The sequence below is a fragment of the Sus scrofa genome, chromosome 5 (genome assembly GCF_054392235.1).
Source record: "Sus scrofa isolate SSC_HxYL_T2T_F1_AM1 chromosome 5, Sscrofa_HxYL_maternal_Yorkshire_Landrace_v2.0, whole genome shotgun sequence".
NCBI lineage: Eukaryota > Metazoa > Chordata > Mammalia > Artiodactyla > Suidae > Sus > Sus scrofa.
In genome coordinates this window covers 107,423,165-107,447,433 of record NC_139387.1, presented here as the reverse complement: position 1 = coordinate 107,447,433, position 24,269 = coordinate 107,423,165, and the positions used below count along the sequence as shown (strand labels likewise).

The following is a 24,269-nucleotide window of genomic DNA, read 5'->3' as shown; positions in this document are numbered from 1 at the left end:
GTCCTTGTCAATAAAATGCAAGTGATAGTACTTAGTATGCTCTTTTGAAGTGCAAATTAAATCATGCATATAACTCAATACATTTAGTTTGTGATCTTCTTACCATGACCTACCTTTCTCATCAAACCTCTCTTTACTCCCTGACTTCCTGAGGCTATATTTCTGCACAGGATCATCCTTTATAATTTTTTTTTCTTCTATTCACTGAATTTTTTTACACTACCTACTCAGATTTCTTTCTATATTTCCAGTATAACCCTTTTAAGTCATGGAGGAAGTCAAAGAAAATAATAACATTATGCATGGTAAATATGACAGGTGAGAACTAACTCGTAGTGCCAGGGAGAAGATGCAAAAGAAGACAGATGATGGAAAATAAGCAAATTCAATCAATCTAGGCCATATAAGTATAATAAGGACTCCCTTAGTTAAAAAAAAAAGTTCTCCCGGAGTTCTCGTCATGGCTCAGTGGTTAACGAATCCGACTAGGAACCATGAGGTTGAAGGTTCGATCCCTGGCCTTGCTCAGTGGGTTAAGGATCTGGCATTGCCAGGAGTTGTGGTGTAGGTTACAGACACCACTCGGATCCTGCGTTGCTGTGGCTGTGGCATAGGCCGGCAGCTACAGCTCCAATTCGACCCCTAGCCTGGGAACCTCCATATGCCAAGGGAGCAGCCCTAGAAATGGCAAAAAGACAAAAAAAAAAAAAAAAAATTCTGTGGTTCCAGAAGTATCTGGTTCCATAGGCTGACTACCACATCTTGAAGATGCTGAAAAACATTAATACACTGGATAGTAGATTGAATCTTTGAAACCTTTCCCACTGATATCTCTGAGCTCTGCTATTATTCTCAATTACCTAAAAAGATGTCATTTTGTCAATCAGAACTAGAGTCCGTTTTGTTTCTCATATCCAATATATATTCTCTTGACTTCATTCCAAACAGGAAAGAAGTATATGAATTGCGTTTTTGTATTTTGATGCATTAACATCTGGGGCCGTGTGGACCCAGGAGAGAATGCTGCTTACAGGGCTAGCTAATTCCTAGAGACACAAACTACTTTCCTGGAGTGTGTCCTCCGTATGCAAACCAACCAGCCTAGACTGTACCTCAAGTCATCTTTTCCCTCTGGCTCTTACACTCTGCCTTTACCATCCCAGGCCGGGTATCAGACAACAAGAGGTAACTTAGACCCAGTGAAATTATTCAAACTAGCCAATCCTAGGCCTGCTTACCCTGTCTTTCCTTTCCAATGAAAACCCCAATAAAAATTCCTGCCCTGACCTAGTGTTTCCCCTTGGCTGGGCAGAGCATGGCACGCCTCCTGCTCTGGGGAAGTGTGAGTACCAAGCTTTGTTTACTGGCGACTGTTTCTTGATTGGTTGGTCTCACACATCTGAAAAATGCTAAAACCTACATTTGAAAACAAGCAACACTGTTCTAGTACTGACAGTAAACTATTTAATTCTACCATCAGAGGTCTAAAAATTCTGTGGAAAATCAGATATTTTAGTCCCCATAGTCCAATCATTACCCTAGAAACCAAATTTTATTTTGAGTTATTTGCTCTTATGATCATATTTAAACATTTCAAAGACACTTAAATACTTTCAATATTTATTTCTATGTTAATAAAATGTTTCAATTAGAAGAAATATAATTTTAAAGCTTTCATAGAAAAAACAGCAATATTCAACTAGTAATCATATAAAAGCAACGTACAGTACCTTTCTCCGATGTTTCCTTAGATCACTTGGCTGTGAGTGGCAGTAATAAAAACAACATAAAAGAGAACTAATTAATGATCATCATTTGTCTGTGTTACAGGTTTAAACAGTGTCTATAATTTAACTCTTTCTTTGTTGTTTTCATTCTGTTCTTTTACAGATAAATGTCTTTTTACCATTTAAAACTACCCATCCAGGGAGTTATTTTAGAGAGGAAATTTCCTAGGGGGTGTGGGGGGGGCAGGACTTCATGATGGGGTCATGTGTTCATGCGTGAGATATGAGACAGTGGGCCTTAGGGAATACAAAGCACATGCGGAGTGAGCTAGTCAGAAATAAATATGGGGCTACATCATCCCATGAAATACAGAGGGGGGTAAAGAAGACTATGCATAAATGAAGATCCAATGCACATGTCTGTAGTCAGAAACACTCCCTTTCGTCTCATCTATGCAGGGGCTTGGGCCTCCTTTGGGGAGATGTATACTGTTTCTGTGTGATCTCAAGCTTCCCAGCATCCTAACAGACGCCTCATCCCAAACTACCAAAAACTGTAGAGCACAATACCATATAAACAGTTTTCTGTTTCACTTCCCAATTGCAAAAATAAAGAAAAACATTTCTATACTGATATACATAACAGAAAGTTTATAAAGATAAAATTAAAAGATATATATATATACACACCCATATATATACACACATACACAGGTATATATGAGATAAACTAACCCCAAGCAGAAAAATACCTTCCTTATAAATGTATATGTACAAATGTGTGCATTTACATAATTTTTTTTTTTTTTTGGTCTTTGTGCCTTTTCTAGGGCCACTCCCGTGGCATATGGAGATTCCCAGGCTAGGGGTCTAATCAGAGCTGTAGCTGCCGGCCTACACCACAGCCACAGCAATGCAGGATCTGAGCTGCATCTGAGACCTACACCACAGCTCATGACAACGCTGGATCCTTAACCCACTGAGCAAGGCCAGGGATCGAACCTGCAACCTCATGGTTCCTAGTCAGATTTGTTAACCACTGTGCCACGATGGGAACTTCCGTAAATTAATTCTAATGAAAATAAATTTTACAGTTTTTTAGCTAAAATACACATTATTGCAATGTATTTATTTAAAGATGCCATTTGGAAAACGAGCTAAACTTTTTTGTTCAAATATTACACACACACGAAGATGCAGGTTGTGACACTTTACAGAAGTGTCACAACCTTCTAATCAGAAATCCTACATACACTTGATATTATTCTGCAGTCATTAATTTCTCCTCCATTTGTTATATTTGTGCTAGATTTGGCAAAATATAAAATATTATTTGACCTATTTGCATTTTAATTAATCTCCATCCCCAATCTTTTATTTTTAATTGGAAGTTTTCTTGTTTTAATGGTATATTTTTAATATTCATTACAAAAATATAGAATTTTTACCTCCATAAACAGTTCAGAGTATTTAAATCTTCATTATTGATGTTATTTCAACATATTCCCAGGTAACCACAGAAAAAAAAGAATAGTACATGCTTTTGAGTTAGCAAATTTGAAGAAAATTCAACTCCTTTTTACTCGCTGTGTTGAACATGGACAATTGTCTCATATTCTCAACATTTCAGGTACCTCTGCTCTCTACTGAACTATTATTGATAACTTTTCTTTAAAAACCATATTTTGTTTATTATAAAATTATAATATTTGACATTGGTATACTGAAGCAACTATAATAAATATTTTTAATAATTTATTGTATTAAAAAAAAACCCGGTCTCAATTGACTTCATCAAGATATCAATAAAAAATGTATTTAATGGTTTAAGTCATTCAAATTTCTGATGTGATATTTAGATTTCTGCTCTTTTATTTACTTATTATGTGATTTGGGGATAGTTACACTTACATAGGCTACATTTCCTCATTTCATAATAAGATTCATTTTTGTACCTACCACATAGCATCGTTGGGAAAAAAAGAAAAAGAATAAGACACACAGAAAGCCTTTAGACTCAACTCCAGTATTTCAGCTAATGCATCATTATTCCTAACGGGGGCAAAGGTTCTCTGGACAAATCGTACCAGTGTCATGACTCCCATCCGATCCATTTCCCTGGCAGGACTTCGAGGGGTGAGCTTTGGCGTTGAGTGTCCACTGGGGGGAGACGAACTGGCCAGTGAAGACGCTGTAACTGAAGCAGTGATGGAGGTACCCGGGTGGACCCTCGCCAAATTCAGGCCTTCCAGACTCACGCTGGCCACTCTGTTCTCAATTTCTTCAGCACGTAACTCTGTAGATTCCTTTTCTTCCTGAATTAGCCTGAAAGATAGTTTAATTTTGATGCATTTTATGCTGTTATAATGTTATTTGAAACTCATTAAATAAATACTTTGTGTACATTTTATATCAAATATAATATATTCATTTTTTTTCTCTAGGCAATATTAACTTTCAGTAAATTCCAGAGACTTCCCGGCCAAAAGTTAAACGATCCTCTTTTCAAATGATGTGTGTGTGTGTGTGTACACACAATTCCTCCCTACTTTGAATGTAACCCCCTTTTCTACTACGACCTGTTAAAGCTCTTTTAAAAGCTTGACTGTCTAATTAATTTCTGTCATGAATCCTAATCTTAATTTTAACTCAGGAAGCAATAAATGAGACTTTTAGAAACTCAAATCTCAATAAAGGCATTGAATCTTACCTTCTACGCAAGGAAAAAGTATAATGGATAGAATCCTCAGTAAATGGCCATTCATAACAACCATTCATTCACATAAAATCCTGAGTATTTTTTAACATTAATACCAATTGAACCAGATTAACTTTAAATAAGCATCAGGCTATCTACCTATAGATAGTTTAAAACTGGTTTAATTATTATTGCTATAAATGCTTCTGAGAAGACAAAGAACTATCACTATTTTTATTTAAGTAGGGAGACATTTCAAGAGTATGCATAAATTATTTATTATAAAAACACAAAGAATAAAGAGCTTTAACTGGATTACCTCAAGAATTTAAGTTGAATCTATAAATATTTTGGATATTGCCATAATAAAACTGTGTAACCATAGTTTGTTTGAAAAGTGTGGGTTAAAAACCACCTCTCTTGAGATATCTTTTCTTAACTACCAATGGCTTATTGGGATTTCCTATGATATAACGCTTAACTTTAAGGCTATGATCACCGCAAAGTTTTTTTCAACATATTTATTTTGGAAAAGCTTGTTGGTTTCTTACCAAATTAAACATACACAATTATAAATATTTCAGCCTGGGGAAGAGACAAGACTGTGGGGGAGAAGGGCTCAAGCACAGCTCCTCTCATGAGAACAGCAAACTTACAACTAGCTACTGAAAAACCATCTCCAAAATAGACTGGAAGTTACCAAAAAGATATCCTACACTGAAAGACAAAGAAGAAGCCACAGTGAGATGGCAGGAGGGGTGATTTCTGTGATATAAGCAATAATATACCCGACCAGTGGATGACCCAGTGACTAGAAAATAATTATATCACAGAGATTCTCTCTCAGGAATGAGAATTAGAAACACTATATCAGGTTCCCCTGCCTGGGGAGTCTGGCATTGGGAGGAGGAGCCCCTGAAACATCTGGCATTGAAGGCCAGTAGGGCTTCAGTGCAGGAGCTCCACAGGACTTGGGGAAACAGAGACTCCACTCTTGAAGGGTGCACATAGGGCTTCATGTGCACTGGGTCCCAGGGCAATGCATGAACTCTGGGATAATCTGGGTCAGGTCTGTCTGTGGGTCTTGGAGGTCTCCTGAAGAGCAAAGGGACACAGCCCCACCCATCAGTATACAGGCTGCCTTAATTCCTCCCAGGCACACAGGGGGTCTCTATTCACACCCAAAGACAAAGCCCCATTCACCAGAGGGACAAGACTCAGCTCCACCTACCAGTGAGCAGGCACCGGTCCCACCAGCCCCTCCCATCAGGAAACCTGCCACAAGCCCCTGTGTTCATTTCAGTTACAAGGGGGCAGACACCAGAAGCAAGAGAGGCTATAATCCTATAGCCTTAAAAAAGGGGACTACACAAAAAGCCGTACAAAATGAAAAGACAGAGAAATATGAGCCCAATGAAGGAACAAGACAAAACCCCAGAAAAACAGCTAAGTGAACTGGAGATAAGCAACCTGCATGAAAAAGACTTTAGAGTAATGATAGTAAAGATAATCCAAGATCTCAGAAAAGAAAGAACAAAACAAGGAGTTCCCATCGTGGCACAGTGGTTAATGCATCCCACTAGGAATCATGAGGTTGCGGGTTTGATCCCTGCCCTTTCTCAGTGGGTTAAGGATCCGGTGTTGCTGTGAGCTGTGGTGTAGGTCACAGACATGGCTTGGATCCCATGTTGCTGTGGCTCTGGCATAGGCTGGCAGCTACAGCTCCAATTAGACATCTAGCCTGGGAACCTCCATATGCCATGGGAGTGGCGCAAGAAATGGCAAAAAGACCAAAAAAAAAAAAAAAAAAGGAAAGAAAAGAAAAAACAAAACAAAACAAAAACAAACTGGAGGCAGAGATCAATAAATTACAAGAAACATTGAAGAAATAGAAAACTTAAAGATTAAATAAGGAGAGATGCAAAATAAAATAACTGAAATAAAAAATTCACTAGAATGAATGAATAAGTGAGGCAGGAGACAGACTGGTGGACGTGACTAGTGCAGAACAGAATAAAGAACAAAGAGTGAAAGGAAATGAGGACCGTAAGAGAACTCTGGGACAACTTTAAACACACCAACAGTCACATTGTGGGGGAGCCAGAAGGAGAAGTGAGAGAGAAAGGGCTGGAGAAAATAGTTGAAGAGATAACAGCCAAAAAATTCCCTAACATGGAAAAGGAATCACTCATTCAAATCCAGGAAGAACGACAAATACTATATAAAATAAATCATATAATCCAGTAATTGTGTTCCTTAGTATTCACCCAAAGGACCTGAAAGTCCATGTCCACACAAAAACCTGCACACAGATACTTAGAGCAACTTTATCCATAATTGCCCAAACTTGGAAACAACTAAGATATCCTTCAGTAGTTTAAAAGATAAATACACTGGTGCATTTATACAGTGGAATAATATTCAATGCCAAAGAGAAGTGAATTATCAAGCCATGAAAAGACATGGAGGGATAAGAAATTCATATAACCAAATGAAATAAGTCAACCACAGGAGGCTACATATTGCATGATTCCAACTATACGACTCTCCGGAAAAGGCAACTACGGAGACAGTAAAAAGATCAGTGACTGCCAGGGGTTGGGAAGGGGAGAAGGATGAATAGGCAGAGCACAGAGAATGTTGACAGCAGTGAAAATACTCTGTATAATATCATAATGACGGCTATACATCACCATACATTTTCTTAACACATAGAATGTTCAATACCAAGAGTGAACCTTAAGGTAAACCATAGATTTGAGTGATACATAGTGTCAATTTAAGTTCATCAACTGTAACAAATGCAGGACTCCGGTTAAGGATGTTCATAATGGGGGAGGCTATGCATGTTCAGGGCCAGGGTGTATATGGGAAATCCTGTACTTTTTCCTCAATTTTCTTATCAATCTTAAACTGCTATAAAAAATAGTCATTAAAATGCACGAAGGTATATTTAGTCTCACTTATAATTTTTTACACCTACGCAGTATACGAATTCTGTTACTTTGAAGTTTATTTTCATGGGGCCATTTTAATTTCACCTAAAAGATCAGAATCCCAAAGGGAGGTTTAATCAAGGAATGTAGTACAACATCATTAATATTTTAAACGCATCTCAATGGAAAAGGAAGTTTGTACTTTAAAATGATTGGTGGTAAAGGACTCCTTCAGAAGAACCATCTGGTGAGAGGAAATACGGTTCTGCTGAACAAAAACCCCCTGTAGTCATTAGCTCTAGGTATTCTATTAACTACAGTGAGAATCAAACCTAGTGGAACTAGTTAGGTAAGAAATAGACTGAAGTTTAATCGAACAAAAATCCAGTGCTCCCTAGATGTTCATTGTATTTGGAAAAATGACTAATTCATTGATCTTTAGCATCTTGACCTATGTATGGAAAGCAAAGTAAATAACATCAAAATACATTTCTTTCAGAATGTTCCACTGGGTTGAGGAGAAATTTCCTTAGGAATCATACAGAAGGATGAAAGGATAAATAAGACTACAGACATAAGGCAGGGTAAATGGTAGCTAACCACGGATGACCACATAAATAAACACTGCAGTGGCAAATGAGTCTGAAGTAATTTGATCTCTCCTTTAAGATGAGTGAACATTGAAGAAGACAGTGAAGAGATTATTTTTTTATTGGACAAATTAATTCAAGGAAAAAATCTTGGCCAGAGATAAATTCCAGTTGGTGTTAACAGATCACCATAGCTTTTAACAAGGTGCCTATTTTTTTTGTTTTGTTTTGTTTTGAGTGTTACTATGTAGTTGAATTTCATGTATTTTTTAATATCATACAAATACTGTACAAGGGATAGGGAAAAAACACTGAAGAGCATTAGTTTGAACTATTATTTAGGTAATTAGTCTAGGCCAAGGTTGTGACTAGGAATTACCACTCTAATATAATAAAACCAAGAGCCCCTGGAGAGAGTGAGGTTGTTATTGAGGGTGTGTATGTATTTTCGGTGAAAACGAAATACAAACTTGATTTAAAATGTATTTAATGAGTTTAAGCATTAGCTGCACAGTTTAGAAAGTGTTATTTATGAGATCCCTCCATGGCTCAGCAGAAATGAATCCAACCAGTGTCCTTGAAGACGTAGGTTCAATCCCTGGCCTCGTTCAGTAGGTTAAGGATCTGGTGTTGCCATGAGCTGTGGTGTAGGTCACAGACATCACTCAGATCTGGCATTGCTGTGGCTGTGGCGCAGGCTGGCAGCTGCAGCTCCGATTTGACCCCTAGCTTGGGAACTTCCATATGCCATGGGTGTGGCCCTGAAAAGACAAAAAAAAAAAAAAAGTTACTTAGTTTCAAATTGTTTGATACTATTTTTCCTATTTATAGCAGTCAAATATGTATAAAGCCCTTTCAATTTATCAAGCAAAGTGTTAGGATCTGGAAATAAAACTGTAAGCAAAACCTGATAGATTTCGTGCCCTCACAACCTCATGAAGCGAAAGAACTGAAGGGCCAAAGAACAGCAAAATGAACTAAGGACGAAAGAAGTTACGGTGGAGCTGTTCATGGTGAGTGAGAGTAAAGTGGGTGTTAGAGCAAAATGTGTGGGCTATGGAGAATGTTCCAGAAGAAAGGAAAGAGTCTGGAATATTTGAAGGACTTGAAGCCAGTATCATGGGACTCAAGTCGTGTGAGAGAGACGACAATGTTGAGGCAGGTGGGGCTCTGTAGACCGTAGGAAGGATTTTGCTCTTTGTCTTAAGGGCAATTGAAGTCTTTGAAAAAGGGAAGTTACACAAGCACACTTGGGATTTGAGAAGTCTGCACTTCACTGACTGCAGTGGTAGTGTGGATTAGATGGAGAAACCACAGATGTCAAAGAAACCAGACAGAAACTATGACTGTCATCCAAATGAGAAACTACATGGTGATAGCAGGGAACTAGGTAATCTGAATCATATTTGGAGGCCAACAGTTTCAGCAAAAGCCAGAGAAACAATAAAAGCATAGTTAAAATTAAAAAAAAATTATCATTTTTTAAAAGCTCAGTTAAGAATAGTTTCTTGGAGTTCCTGTTGTGGCTCAGCATATTACGAACCTAACTAGTATCCATGAGGACGCGGGTTCAATCCCTGGCCTCGCTCAGTGGGTTAAGGATCTGGGATTGCCATGAATTGTTGTGTAGGTTGCAGACATGGCTTGGATCCCATGTTGTGGCTGTGGTGTAGGCCAGCAGCTACAGCTCTGATGCAACCCCTCGCCTGGGAACCTCCATATGCTGTTAAGTGCAGCCTTTAAAAAGAAAATGGTTTCTTGAAGTTTGAAAGAAAGTAAACTTACTTGCCACAGTGGGTTTTTCACTGGGATTATGGAAGTTAATGATAGAAAAGGACTATGAATTCCATTGGGATTCAGGAAGGTATATACTACGTTCCTAGTGAAACCATCAGTGACATAGAGACACATTGCTCAATGCGTGAAACGTTAACTTGTACAGTTTCAACTCCATAACGTCACCTACTCTTGGATAATATCTATTATCCACTGTGTGATGATAGCACATTTTTTTGATATCTACAATGAAATAATTCAGTCAGAGTTAATTTCACTCTGAGGTCTAAATACTTTTAAGGAGCTGGCTGCACATTACTCTGCATAATATTTATTATCTTATTGCAGTGTTAAATGTACCTTAAGACTGTACCTGGGAGTTCCTGTCGTGGTGTGGTGGAAACGAATCTGACTAGTATTCATGAGGACACAGGTTCAATTCCTGGCCTCGCTCAGTGGGTTAAAGGATCTGGCATTGCCGAGAGGTATGGTGTAGGTTGCAGGCGTGGCTCGGATCCTGCATTACTCTGGCTGTGGTATAGGCCAGCAGCTATAGCTCCGATACCACCCCTAGCCTGGGAACCTCCATATGCTGTGGGTATGACCCTAAAAAGACAAAAAAAATGTACTTTATTACCACAGATATCTTTTAAATAGTAAATTTTTGTTGAAAAGTGTTTTAAAGTTCATCAGAGATTTTATCTTTACCCCATTATTTTATATTGCTGCAGTATCATTAATCTATATATTTTTCATGTATGCTTCTTACAAAACGTGTCCTAATTTTATCCTGGTAATCTGAGGAAATGCACATTCTTATTTAGCAGGTGCAAGGTAAAGTCTGAGATTCTGACTTTATTGGTGATGACAATGCTTCTGATCTAATGATAACCCTTTGAGAATCTAGGTCTTCTAATCTCTTGAGAGTGTCATAAATAATTAAAAAAATTTTTGACAGTATAGTTGATTCATGTTTTTTACCAGTTTCTCAGAGTGAGCTACTCATGCATATATATTCCTTTTATATTAATTTTTAGAAATCTTTTATTTTTTATTAAAATATAGTTGATTTACAGTGTTGCAGAATAATTGACTCACCTGATTTCTTTGTTGATGGCATCCAACTGCTCCTGAAGCATCATGGCTAGAGTCTGGGCATCAGAATGACCACTTGGAGAAAGAAGATCCATTGAGCTAAAAATCGTTTCTCTGTCGTCATCATCAATGTCAGACATTTCTGTGTCACTTTCAAAAGGATGGCTGCTTAGCACTCCAATTTGTTGAGTTCTGTTCCACTCATGATCCCCAAGAGATTTCACCTGGATGGTAAATGAACAATTACAGTATTTATCATATTGCTCATTTTCAAAGCACTATTCTGAAAATAAGAGCTAAAAGCACATATGATTTTATAGCTTACTTTGCCAGAACAGAACCAGTTATTAAAATCTTAATTTATCATTTCAATAAAATACTTCCTTGATACTTAAGTAATGGCAGGTACTAATTTTCAGCACAATTATCAATATTTTAATAGGAATAAAGATGACAAACTTTGGCATGATTTTTGAGTTCAACCCAAATTCAAGGTAGCAAGGAGTTTAAAGCATCTCTGCTTGCAACATTTTTACTTGTTTCCAATATGACAATCTCTGTTCACTTGTACTTAAGCATTTCCATCTCTTATATGAGTTAGTTTTACCTATTGTTTATTATAGGCTGAGAGTACAAATATTATCATGCAATAAATTACACTAGAATTTTCTCCCCAATATTTTAACAAAGTATTAATAAAAATATTGCAAAGTGATTTCATTTCATCTCCACTAATTTGGTCCCTTAAATGCCTCAATGATTTTTTTTTTCAAGCCCAAGGTATACTAATTTACATGGCTTTTTAAAAGTGATATAATAAATCCTCCATAAGAATGAAAGTCTTGAGTAACCAATAGACTGGTGCTTTTCAAGCTGTGACCTGAAGGTAGGAGATAGTCGAAAGAGAGGTCCTAGAGTTTTCTGCTTTTAAAAAAATTGATTTTCATTTTTGTGATGAAGTAAAATGACTTTTGGGGGGACCACATGATATTGACCTGAGTATTGACTTAAGATTTGAGGAACTGAGTAAGTAACTGTGTTACAAATTGTTTGGGTTCCAAGGAGCACTAATTTATTTGTCCCATAAAAATGAGAAAAGGATTGAGATGGACTTAATTTACTCTTCATTTGTTCACTTGTTTATTTATCCATTCAAGTTATATCAAGTGCCTACGACAAGGGGTTAACATACACGACACATAGGTGCCAACTAAAAATCAAAGGATGTCAAGAGCCTATGTGCTAATCAGGACAAGTAGGTCATATTTTGGATACATAAATGAGAGCTTGAGGAAAACAACCTGTACTTAGGGCACAAAGGAACTGTATAGCTTCTCTATAAAATATAACCATAGGAGTTCCTGCTGTGGCATGGTGGTTTAAGAATCAGACTGCAGCAGCTTGGGTTGCTTGTGAAGGTACAGGTCCAATCCCCAGTCAGTGCGGTGGCTTAAAAGATCTGGCATTGCTGAAGCTGCAGCTCAGATTCAGTTCCTGGCCTGGGAACTTCTATATGCTGCTGGTGCAGCCATAAAAACATACAAACAAAAACCTGTATTCTTAACATACGCAGCATACGATTTTAAGTTATTGGCTAGAAGAGAGGCTGGGAATGCACTATAGTTTATCATGAACAGTTCTCTATAAATACTTTCAATAATCTATGTACATACCCTCAAAGTGTTGTTAAAGTGCTAATTATTATTAAAATATGTAAATAATTTCAATTAACAATATGAATGCTATTGCTTATATATCCAGGCAAACCAAAAGTCCATTTATGTAACAATATGGTATGGTATAATTGATAAAAGCGTGGAATTTGAAATCATACAAATACAGGCTCAAGTTTTGACTCCACAACTTTGCTGGTAGTGTAATGTTGAACACATTATTTCTGAGCTTCAATCTTTTCATATCTGAAATTAGCACAAAAAGTAATATTCAGGAGTTGCCGTCACAGCGCAGTGGAAACAAATCGGACTAGGAACCATGAGGTTGCAGGTTGGATTCCCGGCCTCCCTCAGTGGGTAAAGGATCTGGCATTGCGGTGAGCTGTGGTGTAGGTCACAGACACGGCTTGGATCTGTGCTGCTGTGGCTGTGGTGTAGGCCAGCAGCTACAGCTCCAATTCGACCCTAGGCTGGGAACCTCCATATGCCACAGGTGCAGCCCTAAAAAGTAATAAATAAATAAATAAATAAATAAATAAATTTTTAAAAAGTAATATTCAATTTATAAGGTTAGGTAGGTAAATACTTGAGACATGCATAGTTAAACTTTTGGCACATAGCAGAGGTTTTATGTTAGTTATAATTTTTAAAATGTCATATATCACACCTAATAAAAACAAATTCTCTCAGTATTAAAATACTAAACAAACTGGAAGAGTGTGTTACTTAAAACCATCAAAGACCTGAAATCAAAAGTTTAACCTTTGGGGAAAAAAAAAAAATGTAACCTTTGGCTCGTCTCTCCTCACTCCCATGCGGCCTCTCCTTGGTCTTCTTATCACTTTCGTTGTTCTGTAATCAGACTGGCTGTCCACTAGGGACCCAACAGAATACCGAAGCTCAGTGGAGGTGTCTAGATGAGTTCTGGAAAAAAGGAAAGTGTGAAATATGCTCAATCTCAAAAATTAAATTCACTGGCAAATCACTATCCACTGCTTAACTAAGAAGAAAACCCAAACCCTCAAGAGCAAAAGAAAAAACTTCAAGGAAGAAAACTGACGAAGAGTCAGGATTCTTAGAGGTTTCTTCAGAGGCTTCTATCAGAAATTCCAGTACTGGTTTCATTCCAAAGGTCAAGTTCATTTTCTCTTTTTAGAACATAAAAGCCTTTCTGTTTATTATTTATAATTTTCAAATGCAGTAGTCCAACGAATGAAACATGTTAAGATTGGCAACCAAAAGCCATTGACTTACATTCTGACAGCTCCATTTAGTTTAAGCTATCTAGTGGAGATCCCAAACCATGCTATTTATCACTGCATTTGTTTTAAATATTCCTCATTAACCCAAAATAAAGAAGTGTAGACTTCTTGGGTCCCAGAATTATCTATTTTCTAACACTCTATTTTTCAGTTTAGGAAATCAACAAAATGCTTAAAATTAGATTGACCCAAGGTTAATAATCTTATTTTTTTAAATAAGATGCATCACCAGAAGAGTTTTTCAGCTTTTGATAAGACATTGTTCCAAAAAGGTAGAAAAAAAATCTTTTGATAAGCACGTTTAATTCTGAAATCTACTCTGAGACAAAACAGTTGAAAATTCCAACTGGAAAATATCATCAGACTGGTTTTCAATAAACGTGATGATTAAGTACATTATAATCCAAGAGCAGTAAAGGTTTCTCCAGGAACATTATTTATATCTAGCTTTATAGCACATTCAGTTTACTGCTATAATAATGATGATAATATCAGCTGCAGCATCCTGTCCTATGGATTGATCCATCACCAGTAGGAAATGTGCTTAGAGCTGTGTTTTCTCTTGAACTTGGGGTTCCTGCTCTCACCTGTAGTTATCTTTGTGAACAGAGACACACATTCCCAAATATTTGGCAAGATCATAAAAGGTTAGGTGAAGTTTGGGGTTTTGAAAAAGTAGGGGACACCGACCTAATTGGTGTTTTGCCAAACTGATCATCAAAGCAAACGAACTAAGGAATTATCGCCCTAACAGGTGAAAGCTATTGTTTTTATAGCAATGAACCTGAGACTTAATCAAGTAAAATGGCTTTATTATGAATTAGTCATATATTAAAAACTAACCAACCGGGCCATACTCATTAAATGGCACACCTCTCAGTCTTTATTGATAGTGGAGAGTATGAGCTTTGAGAAGACAAAGGTCAAATTTTAGTCCCACTGTATGCTCAAGGAGGTATTCCTAGCAAGTAATAAGGACTTGATAAATATCCAGTAAGACAATGAATGAATACATTTGCTTATAATACAGTCTGAGCTGTTTATTTCAGAACATTCCAGAACATTCTACTTTAGGTCATGGCTGCTTAGGGTAATGTCTCTGTGGGCATCAGGGTTGAATTTCTAAAATTATAACTCATCATCCTAGGAGTACTGTTTTCTGTTGTGTCTCTCGACTCCAGGTCACTTATAAAAACATGAAAACAAAACACAGCTCTGGTCCCACCAACACTGTGCTCAAAACTCTTCAGTGTCCTTACAAAGCCCTCCACCTGGGCCCCTCCTACTTCCTAGTTTCACTTCTAGTTACTCTCTGCCTTCTGTCATTGTCTAGCTGTGCTAAATGTTTTTCATTTTCTTCAAACTCCTATTTCTTCTGCTTTGAGCCTTTGAACATGCTCTTCTTTCTGCCTGAAATAGTCTCTTCATACATTTGTGTGGTTAACATTCTTAAAGTCTCAGCTCAAAAGTCCCATCATCATATACTGTTCCAGCTCCTGGTATTCTCTCAATTATAAAAGTCCTCAAATTCGTATTCCTGCATTTTCTACCTGGAACATGTATTCTTCCCTACTATCACCACTGTAGTACCAATGTCACGGTCTCAAAGTAGAAAGTACTAGTTGGTTTTGAAAAAAACAAAAGACCTGAACCAGCACCAACTGTGGAAGAGCTCATTGCTTATGCTCCTTCTTTTTAATTTAATTTTTTTTTCGTCTTTTCAGGGCCGCACCTGTGGCATATGGAGGATCCCAGGCTAGGGGTCAAATTGGAGCTGCAGCTGCCGGCCTACACCACAGTCACAACAATGCCAGATCTGAGCGACGTCTGTGACCTACACCACAGCTCAGGGCAACTCTGGAGTCCTAATCCACTGAGCGAGGCCAGAGATTGAACCTCCAACCTCATGGTTCCTAGTTGGATTCGCTCCCGCTGTGTCACGATGGGACCGCCCATGCTCCTTCTAAAGCAGTTACTCCTCACCTCCCTCCTTTTATTCAGCTCTGTGATCTGTCAGAGGCACTGTTTCCATATATTTCGATTTAAAAACTATTCCTCTGTACATTATTTTGAAAGGTACTTGCAGACGTAAGGTACAATACAGTCAATGGTTCCTTTAAACAAAGAACCATGTAGTTTCTCCTCCTGAATTTTCTGTCACTCTTGCATATGATATCACAAAGGAACTTGCATAGATAAATCAAGTATAAGTTTAGAGAAAACCTGTTATTCACTCTTTCGCTTTCTGGGATATCCTCCACTGTTCTTTCCAAGTATCCAGATCCTGCCTTTCCCCAGAGCTGAGCCAATCAGGCCTTCTGCCACCATGCACCTCATTTTACTTTCCTCTCAGATGAGATCTTGGTGGAGGATATTCGTTACGGGCATTCACTCACTTTATCTCATCGCTTCCTGCCTCGCCACCTATAAGATCAAACGCTAGAAGATGAAGTTTTCATGCACATCGTTTTTTATTGTTTCTTTTTCATTTGTGCGTATTGAGAAATATAAATGTTCAAGAAATAACTGCTATTTGATAAATACTCAGTTATCCTGTAACTTATGTAAATTATCTATCTTAATAATTCCTATAATACTTGATGTGTGTGATGGGATTTCCTGCTTACCAAAAAAAGACCTAGGAACGTTAGTTCTCTTATTTTTAGTCTAGTGTTGTTTCGGCTACAATCTGTTGTATCAAAGAATAACCGTTCTACATGCAGATCACAAGCTGCCCTGACAATCCTTCATTAGGGAGAAATGTCATATTGTTAGGCCATGATAACTTACTATAGTGATACGATTTTATTTTTGTTTGTCCATGCCCAAGGGACGTGAAAGCTCCAGGGCCAGGGATCAACCCTGAGCCACAGCAGCCACCCAAGCCATAGTAGTGACACCACCAAATCCTTAACCTGCTGAGCCACCAGGGAACTCCAGTGATGAAATTTTATTTTATTTTATTTCATTTTAATTTTATTTTGTCTTTTTGCCATTTTCTTGGACCGCTTCCATGGCATATGGAGGTTCCCAGGCTAGGGGTCGAATCGGAGCTGTAGCCACTGGCCTACACCAGAGCCACAGCAACACGGGATCTGAGCCACGTCTGTGACCTACACCACAGCTCACGGCAACGCTGGATCCTTAAGCCACTTAGCAAGGCCAGGGATTGAACTCACAACCTCATGGTTCCTAGTCGGATTTGTTAACCACTGCACCACAGTGGGAACTCCCTAGTGATGAAATTTTAGACGACACCTTTATAACTCTGTATTTCTCAAAATGAAGGTCAAAAGACAATGAAGCGGCCATTTGGTCCCGTTAAAATATATTTAATTTATTAGGTGGATAATGCCAGTTTTATAAAATAATCTGTTGGTTTTTTACCGCTTTTTCCTTTCTCCTTTACCCCACCATCATTGCCATCACTGTGTATGTCACTGAATCAACAGTTTCAGTTCAGATTTATGACGTATAAATCATAATACAATGTTTAGAAAATAAACATTGTTTTCAAAATTAAGGACCTGTATATTTAAAAGTTCATTGGGTGTATTTATACCTGCAGAATTGTGTTTCTTATACTAAACTGAATTCAAAATACTGTTTTGTTTTTATTAATACTTACATTGACTAGAATATAAGCTCTTCTAGGATTTTTTTTTTTAATTTGGATTGCTCACCTAAATAAACACTTTAGTAGATATGCATTTATTCAAGAATATCTATTGAGAGTATTTTATATTTCAGATTTCCTTTTTTTGAGATATAACCTAATCAGTTTATTATTGTTATTTTTCAGAATGTGTACATGTATGTGTAACTGGGTCATCATGCTGTACAGTAGAAAAAAGATTGTACAGCAGATTTCTTTTTTAAGTACTGAGATTACATTACTGAAAACAGGTAAATATTCCAGCCCTTGTGGAGCTAACATCCTTAGGATAAGCATAAGACCAAGAAAAATGAACTTTTTTATATAGGAACAGTCTGTTTCAAATAGCTGATATTGCGTTGTCTAATAAATAAATGCTATAATGAGTAGATCCTTCTATGGTTACTCATCAACTTAAATAGAAGGCCCTAAGCATAAAGAAAATTATATGTGAATTATCAAGTTTGATCTGTCTATCGGGAGAGTAAATGAGCAGCTAATTGCTTTTTTTCTCTTCAGATGAGGTATTAAGTAATAGCAGATGAGTACAAATAAATTTACTTGATTTTTTCTTTTTTTTTTGTCTTTTGTCTTTTTGTCTTTTCTAGGGCCACACCGGTGGCATATGGAGGTTCCCAGGCTAAGGATCGCATCAGAACTCTAGCCACCGGCCTACACCAGAGCCACAGCAACGCGGGATCCAAGCAGGATCTGCAACCTACACCACAGCTGCCAGCAATGCCTGATCCTTAACCCACAGAGCGAGGCCAGGGATGGAACTGGCGACCTCATGGTTCCTAGTCTGACTCATTAACCACTGAGCCACGATAGGAACCCCTACTGGAATTTTTTTTAACATGTAACTTCTCCTTTACTCTTCACTGTGATTACTTTAACAAAGTAGATACTAAGTGATCATAACCAATGATATTTCTTCAGTGACGTTAAACCTTGAAAACATTTCTGCATGGGAAGAAAATGATGCCTCTTCTTGGAAAGAGATGTAATTTCTGTATATACAGTTCCATTTTTTTCATTTAAGACTCATATATTTCTAGCTATGTAATTAAATGCAGACTACAAAAGGTATTACTTTATATTTTATTGCATATTTGAAGAATTACCAAATTAGATATTTTGTGCATAGAAGCTGTAAATCAACAAGGAGTCAAAATAGTGCAGAGTCTGCTGAGCAGCAGGAAATGCCTTCTTATGATTTTTGAGAGGCATGAAACCATAAGGAAATTCACTCTGATTTTTGGTGAACTACAGATCAGCTTTTAATGTAATATTACCTTGATATTGTGGGTTCGATTAAAGAGCCAGTTCTCATTTTCAGCTGGTCAAGTTCAGATCTCAGTTTTTCAATTTCATCTGCTAATCTTTCCTAAAAATCAAAGAAGAATTACTCAGATGATATGCATATGCCAATAGTACCACACTCAATTATGATGAAACAAACCACCAAGCTGAATGAATTTTTTAAAAATGGAAAACTGATTAATAGTATATTCTTATTAAACATTGTTAGACATGCCAGTAAAAAATGTCTGATTTCCCCTTTGTAATGAAAATGTGACAAGAGAAATCAGTAACAATTTATCTACCTCTCCCAACACTCACTAATCCTAAACTCTTCTGAGCATATGAGAACGAAGCCCATGAATGTCCACTGATACATCACTTCAAAATTAGAGGAGAAAGTCAAGCAATTTGAAAAATAAAGAAAAGACACTATTTCCACAATAAGTGAAGGGTTTCTACCAACCTACAAGGGTTGAAGGAACCATGAGTGAAAGAGAAGGACGAGGGGATTAAAAGGATGAGGAAAAATCATCACCTGATATGAATTAAAGTTATTAGCTTGATATTGATACAATAACTTATGCATCTAGTAATTTTCTCAGATTGGCATTATCAGTTTCAGTCTGCAGATTTATGAAGATAAAGATGATCATATAGCCCTTAATAAATGCTCATTCAAGCACTTAATTTTGTTTTTGTGATCATAAATTTTATGATAACTGTTTTAAAGTATCTTTCTGGATTTTTCTATTGCTGTTATTTTTCCCAATGGCCAATACTGGACATTTTACTGGATGCATATTTTTTTTCTCGCCACAACTTTTTGTTAGTGTGACCTTTGCAATGTTTCTCTTATCTGCTTTTTAAATTCTTTTACCACCATCCTACAATACACACATTTTACCCTTTTCCTGAATTATTTTACCAGCTTCTACAAAGGCATTGCTCCCTCAGTCTCCTCCCCACACATTCTTCTGCTAGATGTATCATTTTCAAAAGCCATCCATGATCAAATAAAATCTTTGCTTAAATTTTCTATTTTCTTATTGTGCTTATTAATTCATTTATTCATTATTTCCACAAATGTACATTGAGCACCTCTTGTGTGCTAGGTCCCAAGGTATAGTATTGAACTATCAAATTTCCTGCCCTCGTATAATTCACAATCTAGTAGAAAAGCTAATAAAAATTTGGGTCCACCGTGTGTTGTTAAGAAGGAGCAAACAGAGTAATGGAAGAGTTCTCCAACAAGGTGATATTTGAGCAAAGAGGTAGAGAAAGGGAGGGAGTTAAAAAGTACCTTAAGAAAAGGAATATCAAGTAGAAAGAAGGGCGGGGACAAATGCCTCTTAGTGAAACTATATTTGGAGAGGGAGAGGGCAAGGAGGCTGTTGTGGCTAGATTGGAAAGGTTAAGGAGAAAGACAAAAGGGACTGGATTTAGAAAATCATGCTTACAGGGTTTGGTCATTGTATGCGTGAAATCCATGTAGACCATTTTAAATTTTTTGGCTTTTGTTATGAGGGAGATAGGAAATACTTGGGAATTTTTCATCAGAGATGTGGTCAGACCTGATCATCCTAAAGGTTGTGAATGGATTGATGAATAGGATTGGGAGGCATTGGGGAAAAATACAATTATTATGTTCTTCCAAAAATATAGGCAAGAGAATTATGGCTTTGATAACAATGGCATTGGAAAGAGACTGGCAGTTGCTGTGGCACTGGGACTGGGGTATGAGATAAACAAAGGGATCAGGAATAACTCCAAGGTTTTTAACCTGAGGAACTAAGAGAAAGTTACGATTTACTGGCAGGACTGCTAGTGGGAGGGATTAAGTTAGGTATTGGTAGTGTTTAGGGGTTTGGGAGGATTGACTTGTTAAATTTGAGGTGATCATGTGTCCACACAGATATGGAGTTGCCTCTTGAATACATGAACCCCCTTAGGGAAGAGGACCCAGTAGGGGATTTAAATTTGCAAGTGCTCAATTTATAGATGGTATTTAAATCCATGAGATTACCGGGGACTGAACATAGGGAAGAAATCTCAGGATCATCCTAGGAACTTTAAATTTTAGAGATCAAGCTAATGAAGAAAAGCATGGAAAGAAGAGCTTGCTTATACTGAGGATCTTGCTAATAATGGACTGTGAGTTACAGATAATGATGTGGAAATTTGAGGAGTTATAGGAGTTCTATGTGATTAGGTTAGGAAATGTGCTCATCTGTATGGAATGATATTCAGAAATGAGGTATGACCTGATACTTGCTTTCTCTGGGGGTTGACATGAACGTTGATGCAAGGCATGGAATGACTAGGTCTGCTGGTTGCTTAGGCAGATTGCTGGAGCTACAAGGCTTAGGTAGGTGGTTGGGGAGTGGGTTCTGGGGATCTTGCCAGAAGCACACAGAACTTTGAATAACATAACATTCCACAGCAGGATCAAGTCCAAAATTCACCATCTGGTCACATACTAGTTCTTTAAATACATACCAGTCAGAGAAAACTTCTGGTGATTCAGCAAATCAACCATGTTAGTTTTTTTTTTTTTGTCTATGCTACTGCATGGGTTTCATCTTCTTCCCTACTCTTTGCTACTTGTTAAGATTGTATGTGCCTTTAAGAGCCTGATGAAATGTCATCTTTATGTAGACTTTATGGACTACTTCCGAAAGAACTGGATGCTATCTTCTAGGCACCATGTCGTATGGCTCTAATCTATCTTTTAGGGGTAAGGGTGTGTACCTCCTGACTGTGGGACTGAATAGGCTTTTTAAATTAACATCATAATATGTAGCATTCAATAAGGATAAAACTCTAATTGTTTCTACTTTATTGTCTCATCTTTTCCAATACCTTCCATTTGCCATACTGTTGCTAGATCTCCCTTCCCTCCCTCTTTTCTTCCCTCCCTTCCTTCCTCCCTCCTCTATTTCCATTCCTGCCATCTTCGTTCAATACACATTTCTAAGTCACTTCTTAAGTTAGTGAGCTACGCTGAACCAAAGGAAATAAGACAAAACTGCTAACAAGAATTTTACACGCTAAGGAAGGAGGAACATCATTAGCAATCAGTTTCTAACATTTCATCATCTGGCCTTTATCTGTCTAGTCTTTCACAAATCCTCCAATAAGAATAAATGATTCCATTTATTGTTCCTACTTATCTTTATGCCCATTATTATTTAAGATATCAAACTTACTATGCACCCCATCTCCACACTAAGCACCTGCAATCAGGGCACATGCACTGCATCTGAAAGGCTTGCAGCACCACCTACCTTTCCTTAAATCCTTCTGAAGCCTCTTTACAGCTGCGATGTATGGTGAGCTCTTCTACCTGTAGTTCTTAACCATCTGTTTCATTCATGTGACACTTGGCATCTGCTACTCAACAACTCATTGTTTTGTGTTTTCTTTCCTCAACTAGACTTTCAGATACTTTAAAACTAAGATCATGTTTGCAAATATATAACTTAGAACTTTTTTTTTTTTTTTTTTTGCCATGCCCATGGCATGTGGAAGCTCCTGGGCTAGGGATCAAACCCGTGCCACAGCAGAGATTTGAGCTGCTGCAGTGACAACACTGGATTCTTAACCTGCTGCATCATAAGGGAACTCCCAACTTAGCCCAATTATCATACACAATAGGTATTTAATACATTTGGCTAAAATAATATAAAATCTCTAAATAGACACAGATCAGCAAATACATTTTTATCCCATTTATATAAAGCACAAAAGAAGTCAAAACAATTTTTTTTTTTTGTTAAAAATCAAGAGAGTGGTTATCCTTTAGGATAACAGTGATTATATGCTAACAAAATGGGGCTTCCGGGGTGTTGATATTGTGTGTTTGGTTTGTAAAAATTTATCAAGCTCTCCCTATATATGTTCATTTTTCTGCATGTATAATATGAAAATTAAAGATATTTTAAAAGATAGCATCCTAAAATTGTATATTACGTTTATTTTACAACAAAACATTCATCAGCGTGAAATAGAAACATGGCAAAATGTAAACCTCCATATACCTTATCATGTAAAGATTCTTCCAGATTCTTTCTGAATGTTTCTGATTCTTGAATTAGAACATTCTGAAGAAAAAAATACATAATTAATAAATTAAATAGAAAATAATTAAATGTGTAGATTAATTTTTTATCACTCAAAAATTTTTTTTGATTCCTTCCTTGGTGCACCTATTTTTTGGCTTTCCGTGGAAACCAAATTTCGATGGAATTTTTAAACAAGAAACTTTAACATTTGAGAAATACATAATGTAAATGTAACACTTGGATTGACAAATAAACTAAACATGAACTTTTAAGCTACATGGTATGCCTCTTCTTAGTCCCTTTTTAAATTTTTTTAAAAAATTTATATTTGGGCTGTGTTTGCACCATATGGAAGTTCCTGGGTCAGGGATCTAATCTCAGGCACAGCTGCAACCTACAGCACAGGTGCAGCAACAGTGGATCCTTAACCCACTGCATCACGTTAGGAAACTCCTCTTTTCAATGTTTTTAAAATTTGAAATAATTAGGTTACTTTTTAAATGGGAAAAAGCAAGTAAAAAGCAAAATATTATTCAAAGCTATCAGATGAAATTATAAAATCATATTTTTAAGTTTAATTTCTGGACTTCCATTTCAAATAGAGAATTAACAATTTCTAATGTTAAATTATTAGACAAATAAAAATAAAATTTTTGCTGTTTAAAAAAACTAATGTTACATGTCATGATATGGAAATAATTTGCATCATAGATATTTTTTAAAATCTTTACTTTTGTAAAAGCTTTATACTTTTCTCATGGTACTACGAAGTATGATTTTAAATAATTCATTCTTTTCAAACTTTTAGAATAAAATTAAACAGAGTGTGATAGTTGGCATGCATTTGGAGTTGAATTGGAAGAGGGAATGCCTTATGACTTCTTAATGGGTAAATTAAACAAACTACTTTAACATTTCATGGAAATATTTTTCCTATTTTGGTTTATTATATGGAGCAGGGGGAAATATCTAGCTTAAGTAGTGATTAGCACTCAATCTAAATTTCCAAAAAGATTTGGCCACCTGGGTTTTAGTTCCTCTCTCTTTCTCTGACTTTTTTTTTTTTTTTTTTTTTTTTTTTGTAATCTGGAATTGGCAACCAGCTCATATAACTCTGGCTGGTCTGGCAGCCGCCAATGATCAATGAGACATATATAACTGTGAATGAAACTTCAGATTATACAGAAGCGCTGTTTTGGTATCAGTGCATCTGAAAGTTACTGCATTTATAAACTCTCTGTCGGGATTGATACTAATTCTTCTGGTGATATAAACGCACATTTTGGCTTTTAGACTAGAAGTAAATTCAGTTACTTGAAACATTTGAATGGTTCAAAGAAAGCTTCCCCACATACCTCAAAACACTATTTTTTTTTTTTACTTATTCTTCTTTTTGCATAGAAGAGAGAAATGAAATATTTTCATCATAAAAGTGCATCACATGCAACACATTTGTCTTCTATAATCATGCTAATAAGCAAGATCTGTATG

The 24,269-nt window shown here is 36.8% G+C and overlaps 1 protein-coding gene across 50 annotated transcripts in view; it reads right to left on the bottom strand.

Annotated features, from left to right (window-relative positions):
* Positions 1 to 24,269, bottom strand: part of PPFIA2 (PTPRF interacting protein alpha 2) — a 461,887-nt gene that overhangs the window by 74,547 nt on the left and 363,071 nt on the right. For all 50 annotated transcript variants that reach the window (XM_021093032.2, XM_084957697.1, XM_021093042.2 and 47 more), the window contains 6 exons: positions 22,755 to 22,817; positions 18,708 to 18,799; positions 13,284 to 13,419; positions 10,826 to 11,046; positions 3,815 to 4,052; positions 1,731 to 1,760 (listed from right to left, as the gene is read on the bottom strand). In XM_021093032.2, coding sequence (XP_020948691.1) covers positions 1,731 to 1,760; positions 3,815 to 4,052; positions 10,826 to 11,046; positions 13,284 to 13,419; positions 18,708 to 18,799; positions 22,755 to 22,817 — 780 coding nt within the window. The remainder of the gene's footprint in view (positions 1 to 1,730; positions 1,761 to 3,814; positions 4,053 to 10,825; positions 11,047 to 13,283; positions 13,420 to 18,707; positions 18,800 to 22,754; positions 22,818 to 24,269) is intronic.